Below are 22,410 nucleotides of genomic sequence, written 5' to 3'. Positions count from 1 at the left end.
CCATCTCAATTAACATTACCTGTAACAATGTTTTAAAATAGGCAAAAATATATTCCCCCAGAAATATGAGTCCTTTAATGTACTAACCCTTTAATGCACTTTGAGAACCAAATAGTATGATCCAAATTAAAATGTCCTAAAAAAATAAAATAAATAAATAAATAAAGTCCTAACATTATCTATGTGGATCAACTGTAGCCTAGTAGACAAGAACCTGGGTTTTGGAAACACAGGTAATGTTAAAATCTTGGCTCTATCAGTTTTTAATCTTGTTACTTGAGGCAAGTAGCTTAATTTCTCTGGGTTTTAATTTCTTAATCTGTAAAGTAGAGAAAAATAAAAAACTTGGTAGGTTTCAGGGATAATTTTAACAAAGTGATCATTAAGAGTTCCAGAATGGAACTATTTAAATCTAGATTTAAATAAATGTTGTTAAATGGCAATAAACAATTATCTCCAAAATAATTTTTAAACTCCAGTTTTAAATCTTTTGCCAAGTTACAAAAATGTCTTCAAGGTAAATGAATATCAAAGTGAGTGATTTACATGCTACACGAATCAGAGACTAGTCTACTGGGAATACTCTAATCAGTCACTCTGATTTTCACCTGTGATACCTGGTTGATTACATGAAAACAGTCAAACTGAGTTTAAACAATTCTCTATTCGGAAAATACTTTGGTTAGACAGCTTTTTTCTTCCATTTTTGGCTAAGATGGGAATTACCAGGTGGTAAGTAAAACTATTCTACAGATAATCCATAAATATGCCTTAAGCCATTTCTCATTAGCAGCAAAATAATACATCATATAAAAGGTTTGAAATATACAAAAATAAAATATCACCATCTGTCTGGGTGATAGAAAATAAATATATAAAAGAGATGGCATGCCTGCTACAGGGTGTGTGTGTGTGTGTGCTCATGCACAGGTACACACTTGTGCACATACACTTGAGAAGTAGTAGGGGTTAGGGAAGACGTACCAAAAATTGCTATACTGAACACTTTTATGTCCAGGACAAACTCTCACTGGGCTCAGTCCTACATATTTTCTCGTTCACTAATGACAACAACTGGTTTTGCTTTATAAAGGCAAGGGAATATTTTTTGTGCTTACAAGTATCTTGAATGTTAACATTATAGGTATCACACAGGCCTAAGAACCAATTTCGTCTCATTCATTTTAATCTCATTGGTACTTTTAGTTAATAAACAGACAGATGCAGAAGTTGTCACTACCTGAGCAGATCATTGCTGTTGGGAAAACCTTGCAGTAAGAAGCTCAGCACATTACTAATGGCAGCAATGGTAGGCTGGGATAAAGACATATCTCGAAGAGTCAGGAGCAACTTGGGGATTAGCTGGAATTCCCTCATTAATTTGGCATTCTTTGAAGCTTCACTAGAAGAGAAAGAAGACTTCATATGGTCTGTGCTTATCATCTCTTCTATAATTGAAAAATAAACTACACAGATATTAACTAATACCTGGACTCAGTGAGCAGCTCAATAAAGTGTTCAAATAAGGAAAGATGAAGTTCATACGGTGCATGGAGCCAAACCTACAATAAAAAGAAAGAAGAGTGGTTGGTATATTTAGGGCTAAGAAATACCCAAATGACTATCCAACAAACATAAATGCAGCACATAGAACTTATTTCACTTATATAGCTAACTGACTATAACCACCTTATAAATTTTTATTTGGTGAAGCCCTATGAAACTGTTTGTACAGAAGACTTCTGGTTCTCTTCATAAAGGATTAATTGCTATGGAATTACCCTCCTAAACAACTGGAAAGGCAAGATCTATAGAAAGCTTATATGGAAATCAGTGACTGAATATTATTACTGAATACTGAACACAACATACGGAAAAGAATGAATACTGAATGCTGTGCATTGAAGACAAAGACTAAGTGACCGAAATCTCATGTGGGGTCCAAAATTGGAAATAACCACTGCAGAACTGTACACCAAACAATTCCTGGAACTTAACAAAGGTCTGAGACTGGTTTGCACTCCCACCAAAGAGTGGGTAGATTTCATAATACATGGGGAGTTAGGTAGAGGCCTTAGAAGTGAAAAACTGAGTATTCGTGCTAGACTAAAGGTAACTCTAGGGCCACCCTAACAAATCCTAATAGTGTGCATCAAAAAGATAACTACAATGCCAGAGCAAAGTTCAATACTTTTATAAGGGAAAACAACGAAGTCTAGCACTTAATGATGTAAAATTCAGTATACAATAAAAAATTACCAAGTATGCAAAGAAAAAGGAAAATAGGACACATAAGTAGGAGAAAAATCAATTATTACATATAGCCCAGAAATGACAGATGTTAGATTATTATGACTTCAAAAAAGCTATTAAAAATATGCTCCAAGGGCACCTGAGTGGCTCAGTCAGTTAAGCCTCTGACTCCTGATTTTGGCTCAGGTTGTGATCTTGTGGCTCATGGGTTCAAGTGCGTCAGACTCTGCACTGACAGTGTGGAGCCTGCTTGGGGTTCTCTTTCTCTCCCCAGCTCTCTGCCCCTCCCCCGTTCCAGCTCACTCTCTCTCAGAATAAATAAATAAACTTTAAAAAAAATAAATAAAAAAATAGGCTCCACATGCTAAAGAATGTCACCAAAAATCTGAATATGGGAAGGAGAAACAGAAAAGAACCAAAGATGCAAAATGAACTTCTACAGATGAGAAGTAAAATATTTAAAATAAAAAATATACTGGATGGAACTAACAGCAGATTGGACACTGCAGAAAATAAATCAGTGAGCTTGAAGACACAACTCAAAATCGAGCATGAGAAAAAGAATGAAAAAGAAATTACTAGATAGAGCATTAGAGACTTGCAGGAAAATACCAAGTAATCTATCACATATGTAATTGGAGTCCAGAAAAGGTGGTGGGGAGGGCACAAGGAAAAATAGCTGGAAAAATAATGCCTAAAAAATTTTGAATTTGATAAAAATGACAAACTCACAGATCTAAAAGTCAACAGACTCCAAGCAGAAGAAATATAAAAAAAAAAAAAAAGGAGTGACTGACATCTTTAAGGTATAAAAAGAATTTTGAACAGTTTACTAGAATTCTATTCTATGCAAAAATACCTTTCAAAAAAAGAAAAAAATAAAGACTTTTTTAGACGGAGAATTTAAGGCTAGTAGGCACTATGAAAAATGTTAAAGGAAGTTTTTCATTTAGAAGAATTATATAAGATGGAAACCTGGATCTATACAAAGGAAAAAAATGCCATGAATATTATATATGCAAGTAATTATGTATAAAAGAATTTTTGAATGTCTTTAAAAGATAACTATTTAAGCAAAAATAATACAGAAAGTATTGTGGAGATCCATAAACATATAGAAGTAAAATGCTGGACAATAAGAGCACAAAGGACAGAAGGAGAGAAATGGAAGTGTATCTTTGCAAGGTTGCTACACTCTAGGTAAAGTGGTATAATATACTTTGAAGACAGACTGAATCATTATAGAGGTCTATTATAAATTCTAGAACAACCACTAAAAAAGAAAATGCCTATATTCTATCACCAGTACTTTACTTTTATCTGTCAAATGCTGTTTTAAAAATAGGATGAATTAAGTATTATAGACGATTATGGCTTGCACTAATTAGGAATGCTATATGATGCCATAAAGTGTGCAAGGTAATTTAAAATGAAGCCAAAACTTGTCAAACAACTAAATTTCTGATGTTTGTATTATAAGATTTTAATCAGATACTTAAAACTAAAAGTAACCCATGATTTAAACATATCAGTTACCAGATGAAAACAAGCCGGGCTTCATTAGGTAGGTCTCCTTAGTACTACCAGAGTTCTCTCTGCATACCTTTACCTCTGTGCTTTCACAAGTTTTTAATCGTCTATTTATTTGCTTTTCTCTTCTAATGGACTAAATGCCTGGAGGCAAGGACTCTATCTTTTATTTTCACATCATTAGCACCTAACACAATGCCCGGCTCAAAGATGCTCAGTAGGTATTTTCTAAAAGAATGAGAGGTTTGTGTATTATAGTTTTAAATATCGGGTTGAGAAATGTATACTTTATTGTGTTGGAAGGGAAATCACTGCAAGTTTCTGAAGAAGTGATATGATTATGCCTCAGAAAGAATGAGGTCAAAAGATCTATGGACAGGCTGAGGAAAGGGGGAAAGAAGTGATAGTTATCCTAGTAGATAAGAGGAGTTGATTAGGGCTTAGACTAGGATGTCAAAGTAGAAACAAAAAGGTCAACTACATGAAATATGGAAGTACAGTCTATAGGACTTAATTTCAGACTGTTTATAAACAGGGAAGAAGAAGAGGGATGATTTTTCAATTTCAAGCCTCAGTGACTAGGGACATGGTGGTATTATTAATAGAAACAGAAGTTAGAGGGAAGAACTAATTTGGGGAAGGATGGTTAAGTTCAGTTTAGGTGTTGCTGGGACATAAAACGAAAATGTTGAGCGAGAGATCGGAACTAAGTGTGGAAATTAGATGTCAAGCTAGAGATTCAGATTCGGGGCTCAACTTTGTAGAAGATGAGGCTATGGGATGGGGTAAGAACCTCAAAGAAAGAAAATGATAAAAAAGATAAAGACAGTGGACGATTTTATGTAAAATAATGAAAATTCCAGAGCCAGAAAATTATGGGGAAAGCAGTGAGAAAGACACAGGAGCCAGGACAGTGCTGCCTGAGGGCGAGCAAGAGAGCTGAGTGCTGTGAAAAGAGGGAGACCCTGCATCATTTGCTCTGGAGCTGTGGGTACTAAAGATGGAGTATAGAGCCAGGCTGCTAATACACTTCCAGATAACGTTTCAGGAAAGCAATTAGGGCACACAGCCTGTTTGTTAGGGATTTAAAATAACTGACAAGACAGAGCTTACAGTATTTATGAGGCAGAAGAGTTCCAGCCTAGACTTTACAGCTAGCACACATTAAGTACTAGGCACCACTGTGGGTGGCAGGGATATAGATGGAGACATGATCTCTCTACACATGAAGCCAACAGCTCCACAGGGGGTTTAAATAATAGTTCAATACTAAACTATTATTTAATATTAAACTATGTGTTTAATACTAAAATAAATATTTAAAAGTTAACTCTATCAACATACAGAATAAGAAATGGATTCACTGACTATATATTACCAGTTAGTATTCATGTACATACTTCGAAATCACAGAGTAGATCCTGGAAGGCAGTTGAATTTGGAATAATGGAGGTCTCATGTCCACTATCAACAGTTCCCACCAAGGAAAACGTTAGATGGAGAATGTGGCTGTTGAGGAGGGAACGTTTCTTCTTAAGCAGCATTGCCAGCAACTAAAAGGAAGCAATACCAAATGCTTGATCAGTCATCACAAACATACACACACACACACAAACACACGTGGGAGACCTCTATGTAAAGCAATTCCTAAGACTTCTAAGCTGACTTCTATATTTTTATTATGACAATAGAACATTAGAGAAATCTGAAATGAAGGGTAATCCCATCACTATCATTAAAATATCTTTTACCTTTTCAATTCATATATATGTAAATTGTTGCCATCATATGCATACAATTTTTTCTCTTTTTCCATAACATTTTATTGAAAGGATTTTTCTTTTGCAACATAGACTTTATGATTACAATTTTATTTTTTATTTTTATTTTATTTTATTTTTTTAACGTTTTTATTCATTTTTGAGACAGAGAGAGACAGAGCAGGAATGGGGGAGGGTCAGAGAGAGGGAGACACAGAATCTGAAACAGGCTCCGGGCTCTGAGCTGTCAGCACAGGGGCCCGATGCGGGGCTCAAACTCACGGACCGCGAGATCGTGACCTGAGCCGAAGTCGGCGCTCAACCGACTGAGCCACCCAGGCGCCCCTATGATTACAATTTTAAAATGGGTGAATGTGGGGTGCTTGGATGGCTTAGTCGGTTAAGCGTCTTGACTTCGGCTCAGGTCAGATCTCACGGTTTGTGAGTTCGAGCCCCACATCGAGCTGTCTGTTGTCAGCACAGAGCCTGCTTCCGATCCTCTGTTCCTTCCACCCCACTGCCCTTCCCTGCTTGCACTCTCTCTCTCAAAAATAAATAAACATTAAAAAAAAATTTTTAAAAAAGGTTGAATGATAGGTTCTGGAATGGTTTTAGAATCATTAGTCATTCTCATACTGTTGGAACATTTAGATGGTTTGTATATTTTCATGGTAAAATATGCCACAACAATCATTTTGAAAGTTCTGCAAAATAAAACACTTACCAAAATAGTGTGATTAAATCTACAGTAAACAGTAAAAAGTTTATTCACTACTAATGAACTACCGGCTACAAGTTAGAAAAGGCATTTGTACTTCACCTACACTAGAGGGATTTAATCTTGCTCCAAATACTTGTTTCTCTTCTGACAAATCACTTTCTGCCTAAACCTAGTAGATTGTGAATATATGAACACTGTATATATTTTAAATCCCACATGACTATTCAGGATTAGCAACGGCACAGATATTATACAGTGGCTCTCACATCCACTAGGTAAGTAAAGGCGGGGATAAAGACGACCAGGTGTGGAAGGGAGAGACAAGGAAAACAGGGAAATCTCTGGATCTATCACCCATCTGGCAGTCTCTAGAGCAGCTGGCAATATGACCCTATTTCATTCCACTCCTATTTCCATAGAGGAACATAACTCCAAACTAGCAAATCTATGAAATATATCGAAGCTATACTGAGATAACACAGCCTAATTCAAGAGTTTAGGAAGTGAGATTTGGTGCAATAGGTTAAAAAGCTTGAGCCAAAAGAAACAATTCATCTTCTCGTTTGAAATACATTAGTTTTACTAAAAAGTACTGACTTTTAAAGTTTACTTGGATGAGATCATTCTTCCAGAGTTTGAAAAAAATATGTATAATGAAAATTGAGAAGATTTTTTTTTCAATGCCGAGTAAAGTGAAGGCAAAGCTCTATGGTTACAAACCTGGTAGCCCTTGATTCTTTCCATTTCTTTGCTGGCTAGTGGGTTACTCTTGACCACACAAACCAGGGCCTTGACTGCTGCATAGAGCCCTTCCACATCAGAAGCCATGGCCACCAGACCCAGGATGGCTGCAGCTCCACCAATGTACTGCAAAGTAGTGGCAACAGGCTTAGGGACAAATGTTCTTACTCCTGATCAAAAGATAGTGAAGAATAATTAAATTCCCCATGTAAACAAGAACTGAATAAATCATCTTAAGAAGTATTTAATTTTAAATTATACTTAAAAGTAAATAAACACCTCTATCTTAAAACAAAAATTCTAAAAACAAATCCAAGGTAGGATGTGGAAGGTAATAAATGCGAATGTCTACACTCTCAGAGATGAGGTGGGAGTAAAGGAGTGAGTAGAGAAGGGCTGGGTTTGAGAGCAAGCCCAAAGGTTCCGACTGTGTAGCTTTGGACACTATAAAGAAAAAGCACAGAGGCACTGGGAACACATTTCTGAGGTGAGTGAGAATGCTTTATTAGGTACTGCTGGGGAATAAACTTGGGGAGGGCAACAGCACTTTAACTCTGAACTGGGGAATGGGATGCGGATGTCATCCAGGCAAGGACCAAGTATTCCCAAGAGAAGCCAAGCTGGGCACCTCACTGACCATCACTCAAAGCTCTCCTAGTCTGAGTAACACTGCATCAGTGACCCTAGGAGAGCATAATCATGTGGAAACACAGGCCTAGAACTAACTTCATGTCAACTAAAAAAGACTGCATCTATATTCCTAACCTTGTTTTTAAAAAAAGGCATTGTTTGAATGTTGTTTGTCTACTAATCAAGATTGAGTTTTCCAAAAATTAAACTAACATGTGTTTTATATTTTTGTATGCTTTGCAGCATGCATAACACTTGCATATATTATGGCACAAAATTTTGAAAACTACCTTGTAAGGTAATTAGGACCAATATTACTAGCTTACAGATAAGAAGTTGAAGTCTAAAGAACTCAAATGTCTGGTGTAATGCCACAGAGTGACAGAATAGGAGCTAGAACCTCAATCTTTGAATTCTTCACCCACTGGTCTTTCTACTATTCCATGTGCTGCTATATTTTTGCAAAGGACATAGTTCAGGCTCAGTAAATACTTGCTGTTATCAAATAAAGAAAAACCACTATGTGCCTTAGCATAAAGGAAACTGCTTTATCACGCAGTGTAGTTAAAGAAAAAAACCAAAGTTAAGATATGTGCATATCGAGGCAATAAAAATTGCCAATGTCTGGTAAACATGTAGGAGTCTGACTTGCATAACACTAACTTTCTGCTAATTTAAAGAGAACCAATATTATGTATTGATTTGTGTGTTAAATATAGAATGGCTGGTTCTGAATTCTGAATCACCTGACTGGATTATATCTCAGGATTCTATCTAATAAAAAAAAATCAACTCTTTTTAAGCAGACATCAAGTATAAGGCTCTGCAGAATGTCTACCAGCTCTAATGTTTACTATAGTTGGATTCACTGTTTACACTCCAAAGCTCTTACGTCTACCTCACTTCCAAATAATAGATACACTCACGGGTGTCACCAACACTGAAGAAAACTATGCAATTTTCATCAATATTTCTCTAAGTCTTTACATCTGTCCCTAAATGTAAGTGTGAAATTTACCTTAAAATTACACAGAAATAGTCAGCGTTCATCAGTGCTGACAAAAGGGGGACAAAGTTAATGGGATTTTTAAAAAGATTATGATTTTTAAAGTTGACTGGAGTTTGAGATTGTTACATTAATCTCTAAATACTGCAAGAACGCTACAGGTTGGCACTATAAAATGTGAATTTAAACACCTCTCCTCCTGTGAGGAAAAGTGAATGCAGATTTGAAGGTAAATAAAGAAGTTTAAAACAGTAAGACAATCTGACTCACCCAGGTATCCAATCAGAGTAGCCCCAACTGTCCGTGCAGGCCCATTAAGATGTCCTGCTGAATTGTGTATCAACTTCACAGGAGTGGCATTCTCATGAGAGGAAATGCCTAACTGAAGAATAAGAAAGGAAAAAAAAAAAGAAATGTAACTATAGAAGAACAGTCTGAACATTTTATTGGAAAAAGAAAAAAAGAAAAAAAAAAAAAAGACCTGACTGGTACCATATCGTTTCTTTCTCTCCTTATCAGAATACTAAAAACATGGGCATTCATGTTTTTAAAATGTATGAGATCTTCCAATGGGTAGAAACTCACAGAAAGTAAATTAAATACAATCTGCTCAGATAAAGATGGTGAGGGGGCCTTGGAAACAGTTTCAAGGGTCTTTCTGAATGAAACTGTCATAGTTTAAAAGTTCTTATCATTCACTGCCTCACAGTATTTCTGATTAGTGAACATAATATTAGCTTCACTTCATTTCTAAGTAAACGTCACATAAATTATTCACGTGTTTACAGATAAAACATGCCTATAGAAAGGACATGTTAAGTTTTGCACGTGTACACACTCATACACGTTATGAGCTTTCAAAGCAAACGCAATCCTAAGACTTTAATTCTACTGTTACCTGTAGAACTAAATTTACGTATAGTTCATGTTCTCTGGAAGATGGTACATGTATTTACAGATAAACGACTGTTAATACTTACTGTTCCCAAATCCTTTCCTTCCAGTCTGTTGGTCTCCTTCCCCCTGGGCTTTGCCTCCCCTAATCAGCCAAAACACCTTGCCAAGCTCACTGATGGCACTCACATCACTAGACCCACTGGTCATCAGTCCTCAGTCCTAGTCTTTCTTGACCAGACACATTCGCCATGGCAAATCATGGATTTCCACCACATCCATCTCTCCTAGTTTCTCTCCTTTCTCGTTAGCTGTAGCTCCTCACTGTTTCCTGCTGGTTCTTCTTGATCTCCCCAGCTCCACAGTCCTGGATGTTCCAGGTCTCAGTCTGTCCCTTTCCACATCTATCTACACTTTGCTGAGAGCATCCAGTCTTGTGGCTTTAAATACCACCTCTGAACATCTATGGTTCGAATCTCTCCCCTGAACTTCAGATTCATATTTTCAGTGGCTTTGAGATCTCTACTAAGGTGTCTAATATGCTGCTCAATTTTCCCAAAACACAGTTCTCAATGTTCCTCTCAAAACTGCTCTTCCTGAAGTTTTCTCCAAATCAGAAAAAGTAACTCTATTTTCTTCACTGTTAGAGCAAAAAACCTCAGAGTTATCCTTGATTCCTTCCTTTCCCTCACATTTCACACCCAATCACCAAAACTATTAGCTTGATCTTCAAAACAGACCTCAAATCTATTCATTTCTCATCACAGCCACTGCTATCACCCCTGTTCACAAACCCATCATCACTCATACGAATTATTACAAAACAAAACTACTCACCTTTTTCCTACCTTTGTCTCCCTTCAATCTATTCTTAATAGAGGTCATAGTCACCCTGGCTAAAAAGTCAGTCACGACATCTCATTCGTTAGGTCTGGAACCCTATAACGCTTCCCATGTCACTTAAAGCCAACACCTTTACCACTGCCTATAAACCCTAAGTGGTCTAGTGCCCATTACCTGTTTGAATTCCTCTCCTACTACCCGGCTTTCTCTCATTTGCTCTAGTCGCACCTGCCTCCGGGGCAGGCATGCACCCTCCTCAGAGCGTTTGCACTTGTACTGCTGGGACAACTCCCCCTGCCCGCCTCCCGCCCCCGATGCTGTGCCATGCCTATATTTTCATGACTTGCTGCCTCACTTCTCTCAAGTCTTCTCCAATTTCACCTTCACCATGAGGCCTCCTCTCATCATCCTATTTAACACTATAAACCGATCACTTTTTCCTTCCTTTATTTTTTTGCAGAGCACTCTTCATCTTCTAACATATCCTATGATTAGGCTATTTTCTTAGTTATTATCATTTGTCTCTCCACTACCATGTAAGAACCACAAAGGCAGGGATTTTCTCTGTATCTTCTGCTGTGACCTAAACCAAATGATACCTGGCACATAGCAATTATTTTCTTTAGTTATCTGCAGTTCAATTTAACTGCCAAAAAATATATAAGGATTAATATAAACCATGCACTTAGAAGGAAATTCTCACTTTTCCAAATTAAGCTAATTATCTAAGCATGTTTTGGCTTAAACCCAAAGCCAAGTAAAACAGATATAAACAATACATAAAAGGCATTATTTTCAGGGACTACTCATACTTGGGTGCTACCTGTAACAAAGCTCGGAAACACTGCTCCTGAGAAAAGCAGCCACAGTTTACTAGGAAATCATTCTGCTTACCTGCTTAGCGATGGCTTTGCTGTCCAACTTGTTGTACACTTTCCGGATTCTTGCCACCGTTAGGGAAGACACAGAGAGTGCATAGAGGCCAAATGATACCTTTTCTTCCGGTACTAATGACACAGGAGATGGGACTACACCTTCAGACTTTGCATCTTTACCTTCAAAAGAAGAATGATCCTTTTCAAAACTGTCACTATTTCTCCTATCCTAACACAAATTTTTTATTCTTACTATTTTTAAATGGGTAGAGTTGAGAATCTATTTTTTTTTTTTAAGTTTATTTGTTTTGAGAGAGAGAGACAGAGAGAGCATGAGTCAGGGAGGGGCAGGGAGAGAAATGGGGAGAGAGAATACCCAAGCAGGCTCCATGCTATCAAGCATAGAGTCTGATGTGGGGCTCGAACTCATGAACCCGAGTTGAAATCAAGAGTCAGATGCTTAACCGACTGAGCCACCCAAGTGCCCCAAAAATCTTTTAAAGTGGAACAAGGGAGCTAAACTTAAAAACTATTCTATTTAAGTTTTCAGCTATTCATTTATTTCTCTTTAGAAAATAGAGAAAATCAGCTAGTCATAGACCTTTACATTCCAACTTTTATTCTTAAAATGTGTTTTACAAACAGCATAATGTAAGGGGAAAGAGTTTTAACTGTTATCAAATCACAAAACATTTCCTCAAGGATCAAAGGAGAAAGAATGAACACGAGTGGAAGGCCTGTAAACTCTGTAGCACCAGGTATCCTCCCTGACAAGAGTGCTCAGATGGGCCTCCCTATATTCTTCTAAACAACGTAAAAAGTTAAAAAAATAAATAAATAAACAATGTAGCAGAGGAGTTAAGAATACAAGTTTCAGACCTAGGTGGCTTAAGTTTGAATCTCTGCTTTTATCACTTAAAAGATGCATGACCGACAGATCTCTGGGCTTTAGTTTTTTCATCTGTAAAATCGGGATTAGAAAAACAGTACGTAAACACCAAAGTTTGGAGGAGATGAACAAACATTTATGAAGAGCTCCAGAACAACTATCTCCTTCATGTGTATTAACTTATTTGCACATACTGATGCTCAGTGTTAGCTATTACCAGATGCTATCTAAATCAACTATGTGAGTAACAAATTACTTAGCCACAGGATTTTTATCACTTACTACACTTATCCCAACTCTTCTGAGAGCTTCGGGAGAATGAGAATAAGAGGATGAGGGCATCACTTGCAAAGAGTATTACAAAGGAATCACAGCTTAGTATCGGTTCCTTTGACTCTACCTTTTGGGAGAAAGGACAAGAGTGGACTGTAGGAATAAAGGAATGAAGAAAATATTAGTCTAATGTAAAAAAAAAATATGTGTTTGTCTTTTCTGGAAACACCTCTCCTTCTTTTAACCAGAATAGATACACTTTAAAATGCTTTATGTAGTAAGAGAAATTATAGAAAGAAGGCTGTGGTTAGACTCTTAGAGGGTACGCACATCTTGGAGCCAATAAGATAAACTAGAAAATTAGTGATGGGGCATGAAGACAAAAATCAGGAAAGAATAGCATGATCAGTGGAGGAGAGCATTTGGAACAGGAGTGAGTGGTGAACACTATCACACTGAAGCAAAGTGAAGGAGAAGGCTTTTTTAAAGATAAACCTAATGTAGAACCGTATATACGCCCTACATGTAAACCTGTACATACACATGTACATGCACTTATTCATGTATCTACATGGCAGGAGATAAGTTTTACACAACTTTAAAGAATAAGTTACTCACATGGCATACATACGGCCTGAAAGCTTCCAACATAATTTGGTCCCAGTTCATAAATGGTAGTAACATTTGAAGGAGGTAAAACTTCTTCCAGAAAATGCGTGGGTCCCAGGCGCCAAACCAGTGAAGCAATCTGGCGCTGGGCAGGTGGAGTGCCAACATACGCATAGACTGTGCTGACCACTGGTGGGTTTGCAGAACCCGAACCCCCAGGGGTACTGTGAACATAATGTAGCTGTAAGAAGAGTGAAAGCAACGTGTGAGATAGAACAAAAAGAACCCCACTTTCATCAGGAAAATAGCTACTTTTTGTGTATAGCTTCCAATTCCCAAGGTCATCCAACTTTATAAATGTACAAAAGAGGCTGGGTTGAGAGCTATGAGGAAGGCCAAGATTCTGGAACCTGATATGGAAGAAGGATTTGTTATCATCCAACTCTCAGATATAAACTATCTAACGCCAGAAAGGGCAACATCAAATAGAGAGTTACTGTTACTGTCTGGGTGGTTTCCATATCAAATTAATGATGCTTGCATGAAATTTTGGGGTTGATATAAAAAGAGAGTTTCCCTACTATAGAATTCAAATAGTCTTGAAATTATCTGGGTCACCTTCAATCTGAGTCTGTCAACTAAAATAATTCATGAAGAGTGTTTTATAATGGGTAAAGTGCTATAGAAATTATAAAAATTAACAGTCTATTATATAATTTATACACACACATTTTAATCTTAACATAAAACACATTCTCACACTAGTGTTTACTGACAACTTGCCAAAATTATCATTCAATTCATTTAATAATAAATAGATAAAGTATAAGAGATAATCAAGAAATCAAGTTGTTTCTTGTGGTACAGGCAGCTTTCTATCGCTTGATAGTATGAAGGACATTTCGGTTGATCGTTCTGTTCTAACAACTGTCCTAGCTTCAGATCACATCTATCGTTCCATATGTTACAGTTCCCAGTGATGTTAATAGCATGAGTGTGGAGACCAACACGTGGCCTAAAGTTGGTTTCACAGGACTGTTGACTTCTAACAGGCACAGTGATGATGATGATGATGTAAAAAAAGTCAATGAAAAATCTCCTACCTCTCGATTCTAGAAGCTGAGGACATTTTTATTTTAAAAAATCATAAAAATAACAAAGAAGCAAACTCCCAGAGAATCTACAAGCCCATTTCAAATGCAATCATGTGTACAAAGGAAAAAATTACTATTCCCACAGAATGCATTTTAGTGTTTATCATATTGAAACACAATGTCACAATAAGATATTAATGAAGGAAATGTCTTCAAGGAAGCTGTCAATTTCACTGCCTTTTAAACTTTAATTCACACAAAAGGACAAACTTTGCTTTTGTTGCTTCTTTCAAGTGATAATCGCTATAAAAACAGATACTATCCTTTAGAAGCTAACGTGTGATTTCAACAGGTTGCTAGCTGAGTTCTATCGAAAGTAACTAGCAGCATTCATCCTGATGCAAAAAAGGAACTTTTGACTCTTTATTGGTTATTTCAACTCTCTCGCCTCTCTTCTGAATATTATGGTGTATCTATATCTAAAGTAATACTTACACACTCATTCATTCAGCAAACAGTAATGGAACACCTACTACTAATTATCAAGGGACTAATCTGGGTGATCTGAGAACAAAGAAGACTAAAAACAATTCCAGCTCTGAAAGAATATAGAGTCTACTGGAACGCATAACAACAATGAAGTGTGTTTCATAGGTTATTTAGGCATCCTTCAACTGGTTTTTCTGTTGTGAAGAATCACTTAGCAATCTGGCTCAAGCGCTGACATATTCACTAACTTCTTTAGTACCCTGAACCTCTTCTTTCTATTCTTCTCAAATAAAGTGATATGAATTAGCCAGCCACATGACTCTTAAACATATTGTTCAAATGGGTACTAAAGGTCAATTTAAAATTAAGACAGCAATTTAAAACATACCCCCTCGCAAACACACATACACAGAAACACACCTACCCCTAAACTACCTGGTAAAGCAGGTTGACTTACAAGCACGAGTCTGCTTACCTTCACAGTGTTAACAAGCTGTCCGTCAATATAGAGGGCTGCAGTACTGTTTTTCAGCATGCCTTTGCTCATCACCAAAACCAGATGATGCCACTGTCCCTCAACTATAAGTTCCCCACATCGGAAGCGGGCACAGCATGGGAGAATCTCATAAAAAGAGGATTCTTCACTAAAATCATCAACTAAAATAAAGAGGAAAAAAGAAATAAAAAAACTCAACACCCTCATTCTAACAATTACTCATATATAGATCTTGACTTTATGTTCAATGATGTAATATAATGATGTAATATTATGTATAGTGATGTAAATGAAATATACATGATGTAATGAAATGTATATAATGATGTAATGATATATAATGATGTAATATAATGATGTAAATGAAAAATATATAATATAATGATGTAAATGAAAATACCCTATCCATTTAACAGCTTTATCTGCAGGAAGAAGTAAAACCTGAGATCTATTTTGCCGTCTTCTGCTCAAGATATAGTTATAATCAAATAAAGTTATAATAGATGATGAAATAAATAAATAAAACAGATAATAAAATAAAGTTACAGGAGACAACAAAAAGAGGCTAATTGATTATTACCTGTCATAAAAGGTCTGTTATAAAAAGTCGTTTTAAATTCTCATTTGCCATGCATTTGGTTACAACATTGGTTAGAAAATTAAAAATTTTACTCTTGCTATATGCTCTGCTCAATGATACAAGAGGCCAACTATTTGTTCTTAGTGTGCGGCTGTACTGCTCTGGCCCCTGCCTGATGACAGCTGAGAGTAGGGAGGTGATTTATGGAGTGGAAAGCTTTATTTGTTCATTCATTCATTCATTCCTTCATTTCAAAATTTTAATTCTGGTAAAGTGAACATACTGTGTGTATAATACAGTGATTCAACAATTCTGGACATTACATAGTGCTCCTCATGTTAAGTGTACTATTCAAACTTCTCCTATTATACTCATCCCCTACCTACCTTCCCTCAGTTAGTTAAGAGTCTGTTTCTTGATTTGTCTTATTTTCTCCTTGGTTCCTTCATTTTGCTTCTTACATTCCACATGAGTGAAATCATATGGTATTTGTCTTTTTCCGACTGACTTATTTCACTGAGCTTAATGCCCTATAGTTTCCATCCATGTTGTTACAAATGGCAAAAACTCATCCCCTGTTATGGCTGAGTAATATTCCATTGTATATATATGTATGTGTATGTGTGTGTGTATATAAATATATATATATATATATCACATCTTCTTTATCCATTCATCTATTGACAGACACTTGGGTTGGTTCCATTATCTTGGCTATTGTAAATAATGCTGCTATAAACACAGGGGCACATATATCTTTTTGAATTAATGTTTTATTTTCCTTTTTAAAAATTTTTTATTTTAAGAGAGAGTATGTATGCAAATGGAGAAGGCGCAGAGGGAGGCAGGGAGAGAATCTCAAGCAGGCTCCACACTCAGTGCAGAGCCCGACATGGGGCTCGATCTCCCAACCATGATATCATGATCTGAGCCAAAATCAAGAATAAGACACTTGATGGACTGAGCCACCCAGGTGCCCCTAATGTTTTCGTTTTCTTTTCGTAAATATCCAGTAGTCGAATTATTGGATCATATGGTAATTCTATTTTTAAGTTTTTTGAGGAAAGGTCATACTGTTTTCCACAGTGGTTGCATGGAAAGGTATTTTTTGATCCAAGTTTCCTGCTTCCCCAGACAACTCTGATTATTTCCTAACATTCTGCAATCACTTCCTGACTCCAATCTGGTTTCTCTCTGCTATCCAGTATGTTGCCTGATCTTGCCAGGAAATAAGGGGTCAATATTAATTCAATCTTAATGTTAAGCTAATTAAAAATTAATTTAATTTTTAAGCATTCAAGAAGTGATGAGACAACAGTGTATATCCAGATGTTAAAAACCCACTGCTCCACCCTCCCCACCAAAAGCTTTAAAAACAGCTAATCTGTAACCATGTAACATACAGCAGATTCACCGTTTTTCAGGATAAGTACATACAAGGAAATACACTAAAAGATAAAACTTTATACGAAGAAAGAATTGCAAATAAAATACTAATTTTTAGAATCTTAAAATATCTGCATATACTGACAGGCCAAGATTACATTTTAAAATGACAATTCAGAATATACATCTATTGATGAATTAAGAAAAGCAGAATCTAATCGATAGGTGATCTGATACAGGAACAGAATTGAACAACCTAGATGAAAAGCGGGGTCAAACAGCTTTGAAAGGTCTACTATATAGACCAAAGGATGTGAAAGAAAAGATAAAAGGTATGGGTGAAACCAAGAACTCTTCCCTTTCCCTTCCTGTTAATAGACTGAATCTTCTCCAGAATTGTAGAAGATTTCACTCACAAAAATTTTCTGAGTTTCACATTCTGGATCAGGCTTAATCTAAGCCACATCCAGCATTCAGTGGTATGTCAGGAGATCTTGGTGAGCCAACTGGTTTCTGACAACTCTTAATTACCTAGGCTTAATGGGCTACAGCTGTTCAGAGGATGGATCCTTGTAGTAGTAACATCATCTAAAGCTAATGTATCTATTCCTGTAATTTCTAGTGATACATGGACTATAGTAGTCTTGCAAATTACATTTCATGAAAGTGATATAGAGTTAGAAAACATTCTCCTAGTTTAAGGAAATATCCCTAGACCCATTCCTTAACTTTTCCATTAAATTCTATTCTTTTTCCAAATTCCCCATTATTATTCACTTATTATTTTCTCATCATTTCCCTTTCTCATATTTTCCTCTTTTTTCTTGTTCGTTTGTTCATTTGTTCATTCACTCATACTTTTACAGAATATTTTACATGTTTTAGGTGGCAGGGCTGCCTAGATTACTAAGGTAATAAATTACATTGTGTAATATAATTTACCACAGTTCTAGTAGGGTAACCAAAGACAAATATAAAGAATTAAAATCTTGGAAGTCCAGATAACTGAAAAAAAAATTAAGTAAGATGGGGCACCTGGGTGGCTCAGTCCGTTAAGTGTCTAACTTCGGCTCAAGTCACGATCAAATGACTCTTGAGTTCGAGCCCCGCCTCGGGCTCTGTGCTGACAGCTCAGAGCCTGGAGCCAGCCTGCTTTGGATTCTGTGTCTCCCTCTCTCTCTCAAAAATAAACAAACATTTAAAAAATTAAAAAAAAAATTAAGTAAGATCCATGACAGTGGGCATAAAAGGAAGGGGAGATTCAAGAAATATGAAGGAAGGGGTGCCAGGGTAGCTCAGTTGGTTGAGCAACCCACTCTTGATCTTGGCTCAGGTCATTATCTCATGGTTTGTGGGTCTGAGCCCTGTGTCAGGCTCTGCAGACAAAGTGAAGCCTTCTTGGGATTCTCTCTCTCCCTCTCTCTCTCTCTCTCTCAATATAAGTAAATAAACATTAAAAAAAAATATGAAGGAAGCACACGTAGTAAGACTTAGCAGAAGGGGTGATATTGAGATTTTTAGCTGGGCTAAACTGGTAGTGGGGAGTGTCATTTAGCAAGACAGGAAAACAGAGATGCAGGTTTTATAAAGAAGAAACATTCCATATGAGCTGTATTCATATGAATGTCTAACTTGCAGTTAAAATATGAGGAGACGGACACCGAATGGCTCAGTAGGTTAAGCATACAACTCTTGGTATTGACTCAGGTCATGATCTCTCAGTTTCATGAGTTTGATCCCTGTGTTGGGCTCTACACTGGCAGCACAGAGGCTGCTTGTGATTCTCTCTCTCTCCCTCACTCTCTGCTCCTCCCCACTCACATCTCTCTCTCTCTCTAATAAATACACTTAAAAAAAATAAAAAATGAAACAAAAAATGAGAAATCCTGGGATACAGACAAACAAACAAAAATTAATTCTGGAACTGCTGGGATTAAAAAGACCTAAATTTAACAGACATAGATTTTTTTTTTTTCTCTCAAGACAGCAGGATGAGTACAAAGACTAAAGATGAAGCCTTGGAGAATACTAATTTGAAGTGGAAGATGGAAAAGTGTTGAAGGAAAAGTATAAAAAGGAGGTCAAAAGAGTGGGTATCTGCAAGACTGAAGAGAGTTTAAATTAGGAGGAAAAACATCAACAGGATCAAATAAAGTGTCCTTGTAAGAATTTTAAAGCAGTGACACTGTATTGATGCCTGCCTCTGTGCTAGTCATGAAGAATATTAAGAAAAAAGGCCTTACCATCTAATTAAGCTAACATTCAAATATGTTTGAATACCAATATGTGAAGCAGTATGTGGTATTATTCAGTTAATTAAAAGGTAAATTTAGTAGATGATCAAAAAAGAGGTATACTTATATTACAAATGCTTATATTCAGAGCAAAGAACATTCAGTAAACTGAAAGTTATATTTTATGTTGTTTAAATCATTTAGGAAGATATTCATGAATGTCTTGAGTTTGAAGTTCTGTTGGATAGCAACGTAACATTATGGCATGTCGGAGAGAATTAGGATTATTAAATGGTACGTATTAAGTCTTGAAGGTAAGTGATGGATAAAGTAATTAAAATGTTATTGTGTCTAGCACAGAGTGGCACATATGGTAGGCAGGTGCTCGATGAATATTCATTAGTTAAGCAGAATTCATGGTCAATGAAAATCCTTACTAAAATATATCAAACAAGCAATCTGCTTTCCTAGTGAAAGCTGCGATTTCTTGGCAAGTAGAGATGACTCTTTATTTTAGGAACTATATCCATTGTTTTCTATCTAAGTCTCTTTGAAAAGTGCCTTAAAATTCACTGGTAAACAATATTCAACATTTCATATAACCTGTTCTGTAATAGTTTAAACTGGAAAAGAATTACTAGCTGGACATTAAAGATGAGTATTATAATGATGTTTAATACTTTTAATGTTTACAGGAAGCAAAAAGAAACAGATACTGACCATAGTTTTGGAGTAGTTCCTCTTTGGTGGAGACAATCAGAGATCGGTCTTTTGCTGACAAAACGACGGCAAGGCACACGTAATGCTGCTCAGAAGAATTTGCTCGGCGCACAATAGTAAGAAGTCTGACAGGGTGGTTATTTGGAGGAGAACTAAAATGTTCAATACAAAACCAGCTAGAGTAGCTTAAGCCAGATGGAGGAGGGAAGAATCTTTCACCTAAAATAAAAAGAGAAAAATAACAACGAAAGAGTGTGTTGATTCGTATGTACGTTTTAAAGAGAAGGCAATAAACTCTAAAGAAAATAGAGCCTACTAAAAAACAACAAATCTCAGGAGCAAAGTAAGTAATATTTACCGGAACCAATGCCGCTGACCACGGCCCCATCGGTAAGACCTGTTGTGACAGCATTGTTTGTGGGGGCATTATGGGGGGCCAAACTGGGCAGGAACAAGCAGCTATTAAGAAAAGACAATGTACATATTAGAGATCAACCATTTTCTTCTCTTATCACTATGGGCTTACCATAGTGAAATAAACTGCCATCATTTCAGGGTAACTTGAGCGAAGAGATCATGGAATAAATCTGGATGCCTAATAAAGTCCTTCCCTCATTTTAAATACGTACAAGTGCTGAAAGATATACTTTACAAAGTCTCCAATGGCATCACTTTTATTTTAAATTAAAAAAAAAATCAAAGTATAGGTCGCATATGGTAAAATGTACCAATGTACAAGCATGTTCAAGACACCTGGAACCATTTCATCACTGCAGAAAAATTCCCTTGTGCCCTTTTCCAGTGAGTCATCCTCTTCTGTTCTGATTGGTTCTGACTATTCCAAAATAGGTTTTAATCCACCATTCAATAATAACCCATGACAGTGTTCTTAAAACACAAATTATATATAGTTTTACGTATAGTTTACATATAATTTTAGATTGGTGTATATGAATCCCACAGACAACTAGTATAGACATAGATCTATCAATATTAGCATTTGTGTCTGTTTTGAAGCTCATGGATTTTATAAGTTCTTCTAGATTCTCCATAGATTCTTTATTGTTGCTTCTGCTACTATAGCATTTTCTGCCACTTGAAATTACTCATTTGATGTAATAGTCATTGACTATTTATGATGTTTAAGGTACTAAACTAGGTAATTTATGGAAAAGGATGATGATTAAACCCAAAGAGCTTCTAATATAATTTTAATTTGCATATGACCTATTGTTCTAAATCAAAGGTTGACGAACATTTTCTGGGAGGGCCAGACCATAAACATTTTATGCTTTGCAGACCAGAGAGTTTGTCATGACTATTCAACTCTGCCATTCTAGCATGAAAGCTGCCACACACAATACTTACATAATTGACTGTGGCTATGTTAAAATAAAACCTTATTTACCAAACAACAACAAAAAAGTTTACAAAAAAAAAAAATTGTACCATGGATCTTAGATTACTGACTCCTTTAACATATCAACTTATTTAATATAATAATTCAAAATAATTAAATCTAGGGGCGCTTGAGTGGTTTAGTCGGTTAAACATCTGACTTCAGCTCAGGTCATGATCTTGCCTTTCGTGGGTTTGAGCCCCGTGTCGGGCTGTGCTGACAAGCTCAGAGCCTGGAGCCTTCTTTGGATTCTGTATCTCTCTCTCTCTGCCCCTCTCCTACTCGCTCTGTCTCCCTCTTTCTCAAAAAAAAACATTAAAAAAACATTTTTAAATAAAAAAAAATAAATGAAAATAATTAAATCTAAAAACCTTAAAATAACATGCTCAAAGAACTCAATCATTTGGGAATACAAAATATATAGCATATTTTAACTAAGTATTTTTAAAACCAAGGATCGATTTGTCAAAGGCAAGTAGGAGGCATAAAATAATACAATAAGGCTTGGCTACCCTGCAAATTCCTTACCCAAATCCTTCAAGGGATGTGTCAAATTCAACAAAAGCTGGAGTAACTGATGACCCATGAAGTCTGATGTCATGTGGGGTTGTCATGGAGACCAGACACTTCACCCTAGTTAGGGGTACAGTACTTCCTTCTGCAGATTTTACCAGGCTCTTGCTTATCCGGTAATGGTTATCTTCATGTAAGCTGAAAACATTATCAGAACCCAGGCCTTCCATAGATGTGATCATGCTACCTGTAAGTCAAAGAAAATCTCTTGGGAAAAAATACCATGTAGATTTTTAAAATAATTGCTTTACAAGGTTGACTTATTTTTAAATACCACTCTTTAGTTTCAATATATGTAATAATTTTATTCTTACACATCAAAGCTAATATCCAGTTTTAATGTATTTTATGCTCATTTTTCAACTTAAATAGAATGTGTGTCCTTTTCTACTTATTACTAAAGAGATAAACACAT

General features: G+C 36.3%; 1 protein-coding gene across 13 annotated transcripts in view; it reads right to left on the bottom strand.

Moving 5' to 3' along the window:
* The window catches only part of WDFY3 (WD repeat and FYVE domain containing 3), a 243,955-nt gene that overhangs the window by 86,321 nt on the left and 135,224 nt on the right, over nucleotides 1–22,410 (bottom strand). For all 13 annotated transcript variants that reach the window (XM_019465333.2, XM_019465400.2, XM_019465375.2 and 10 more), the window contains 11 exons: nucleotides 21,951–22,182; nucleotides 20,382–20,482; nucleotides 20,024–20,242; nucleotides 15,083–15,264; nucleotides 13,034–13,265; nucleotides 11,273–11,433; nucleotides 8,912–9,023; nucleotides 6,985–7,175; nucleotides 5,184–5,336; nucleotides 1,489–1,562; nucleotides 1,241–1,402 (listed from right to left, as the gene is read on the bottom strand). In XM_019465333.2, the coding sequence (XP_019320878.1) occupies nucleotides 1,241–1,402; nucleotides 1,489–1,562; nucleotides 5,184–5,336; nucleotides 6,985–7,175; nucleotides 8,912–9,023; nucleotides 11,273–11,433; nucleotides 13,034–13,265; nucleotides 15,083–15,264; nucleotides 20,024–20,242; nucleotides 20,382–20,482; nucleotides 21,951–22,182 (1,819 nt within the window). The remainder of the gene's footprint in view (nucleotides 1–1,240; nucleotides 1,403–1,488; nucleotides 1,563–5,183; nucleotides 5,337–6,984; nucleotides 7,176–8,911; nucleotides 9,024–11,272; nucleotides 11,434–13,033; nucleotides 13,266–15,082; nucleotides 15,265–20,023; nucleotides 20,243–20,381; nucleotides 20,483–21,950; nucleotides 22,183–22,410) is intronic.

Source organism: Panthera pardus, unplaced genomic scaffold (assembly GCF_024362965.1).
Source record: "Panthera pardus isolate Hobbes unplaced genomic scaffold, ASM2436296v1 HiC_scaffold_13, whole genome shotgun sequence".
Classification (NCBI taxonomy): Eukaryota; Metazoa; Chordata; class Mammalia; order Carnivora; family Felidae; genus Panthera; species Panthera pardus.
The sequence above is the reverse complement of the archived record's forward strand: the minus strand, read 5'-3'. Positions and strand labels throughout refer to the sequence as shown.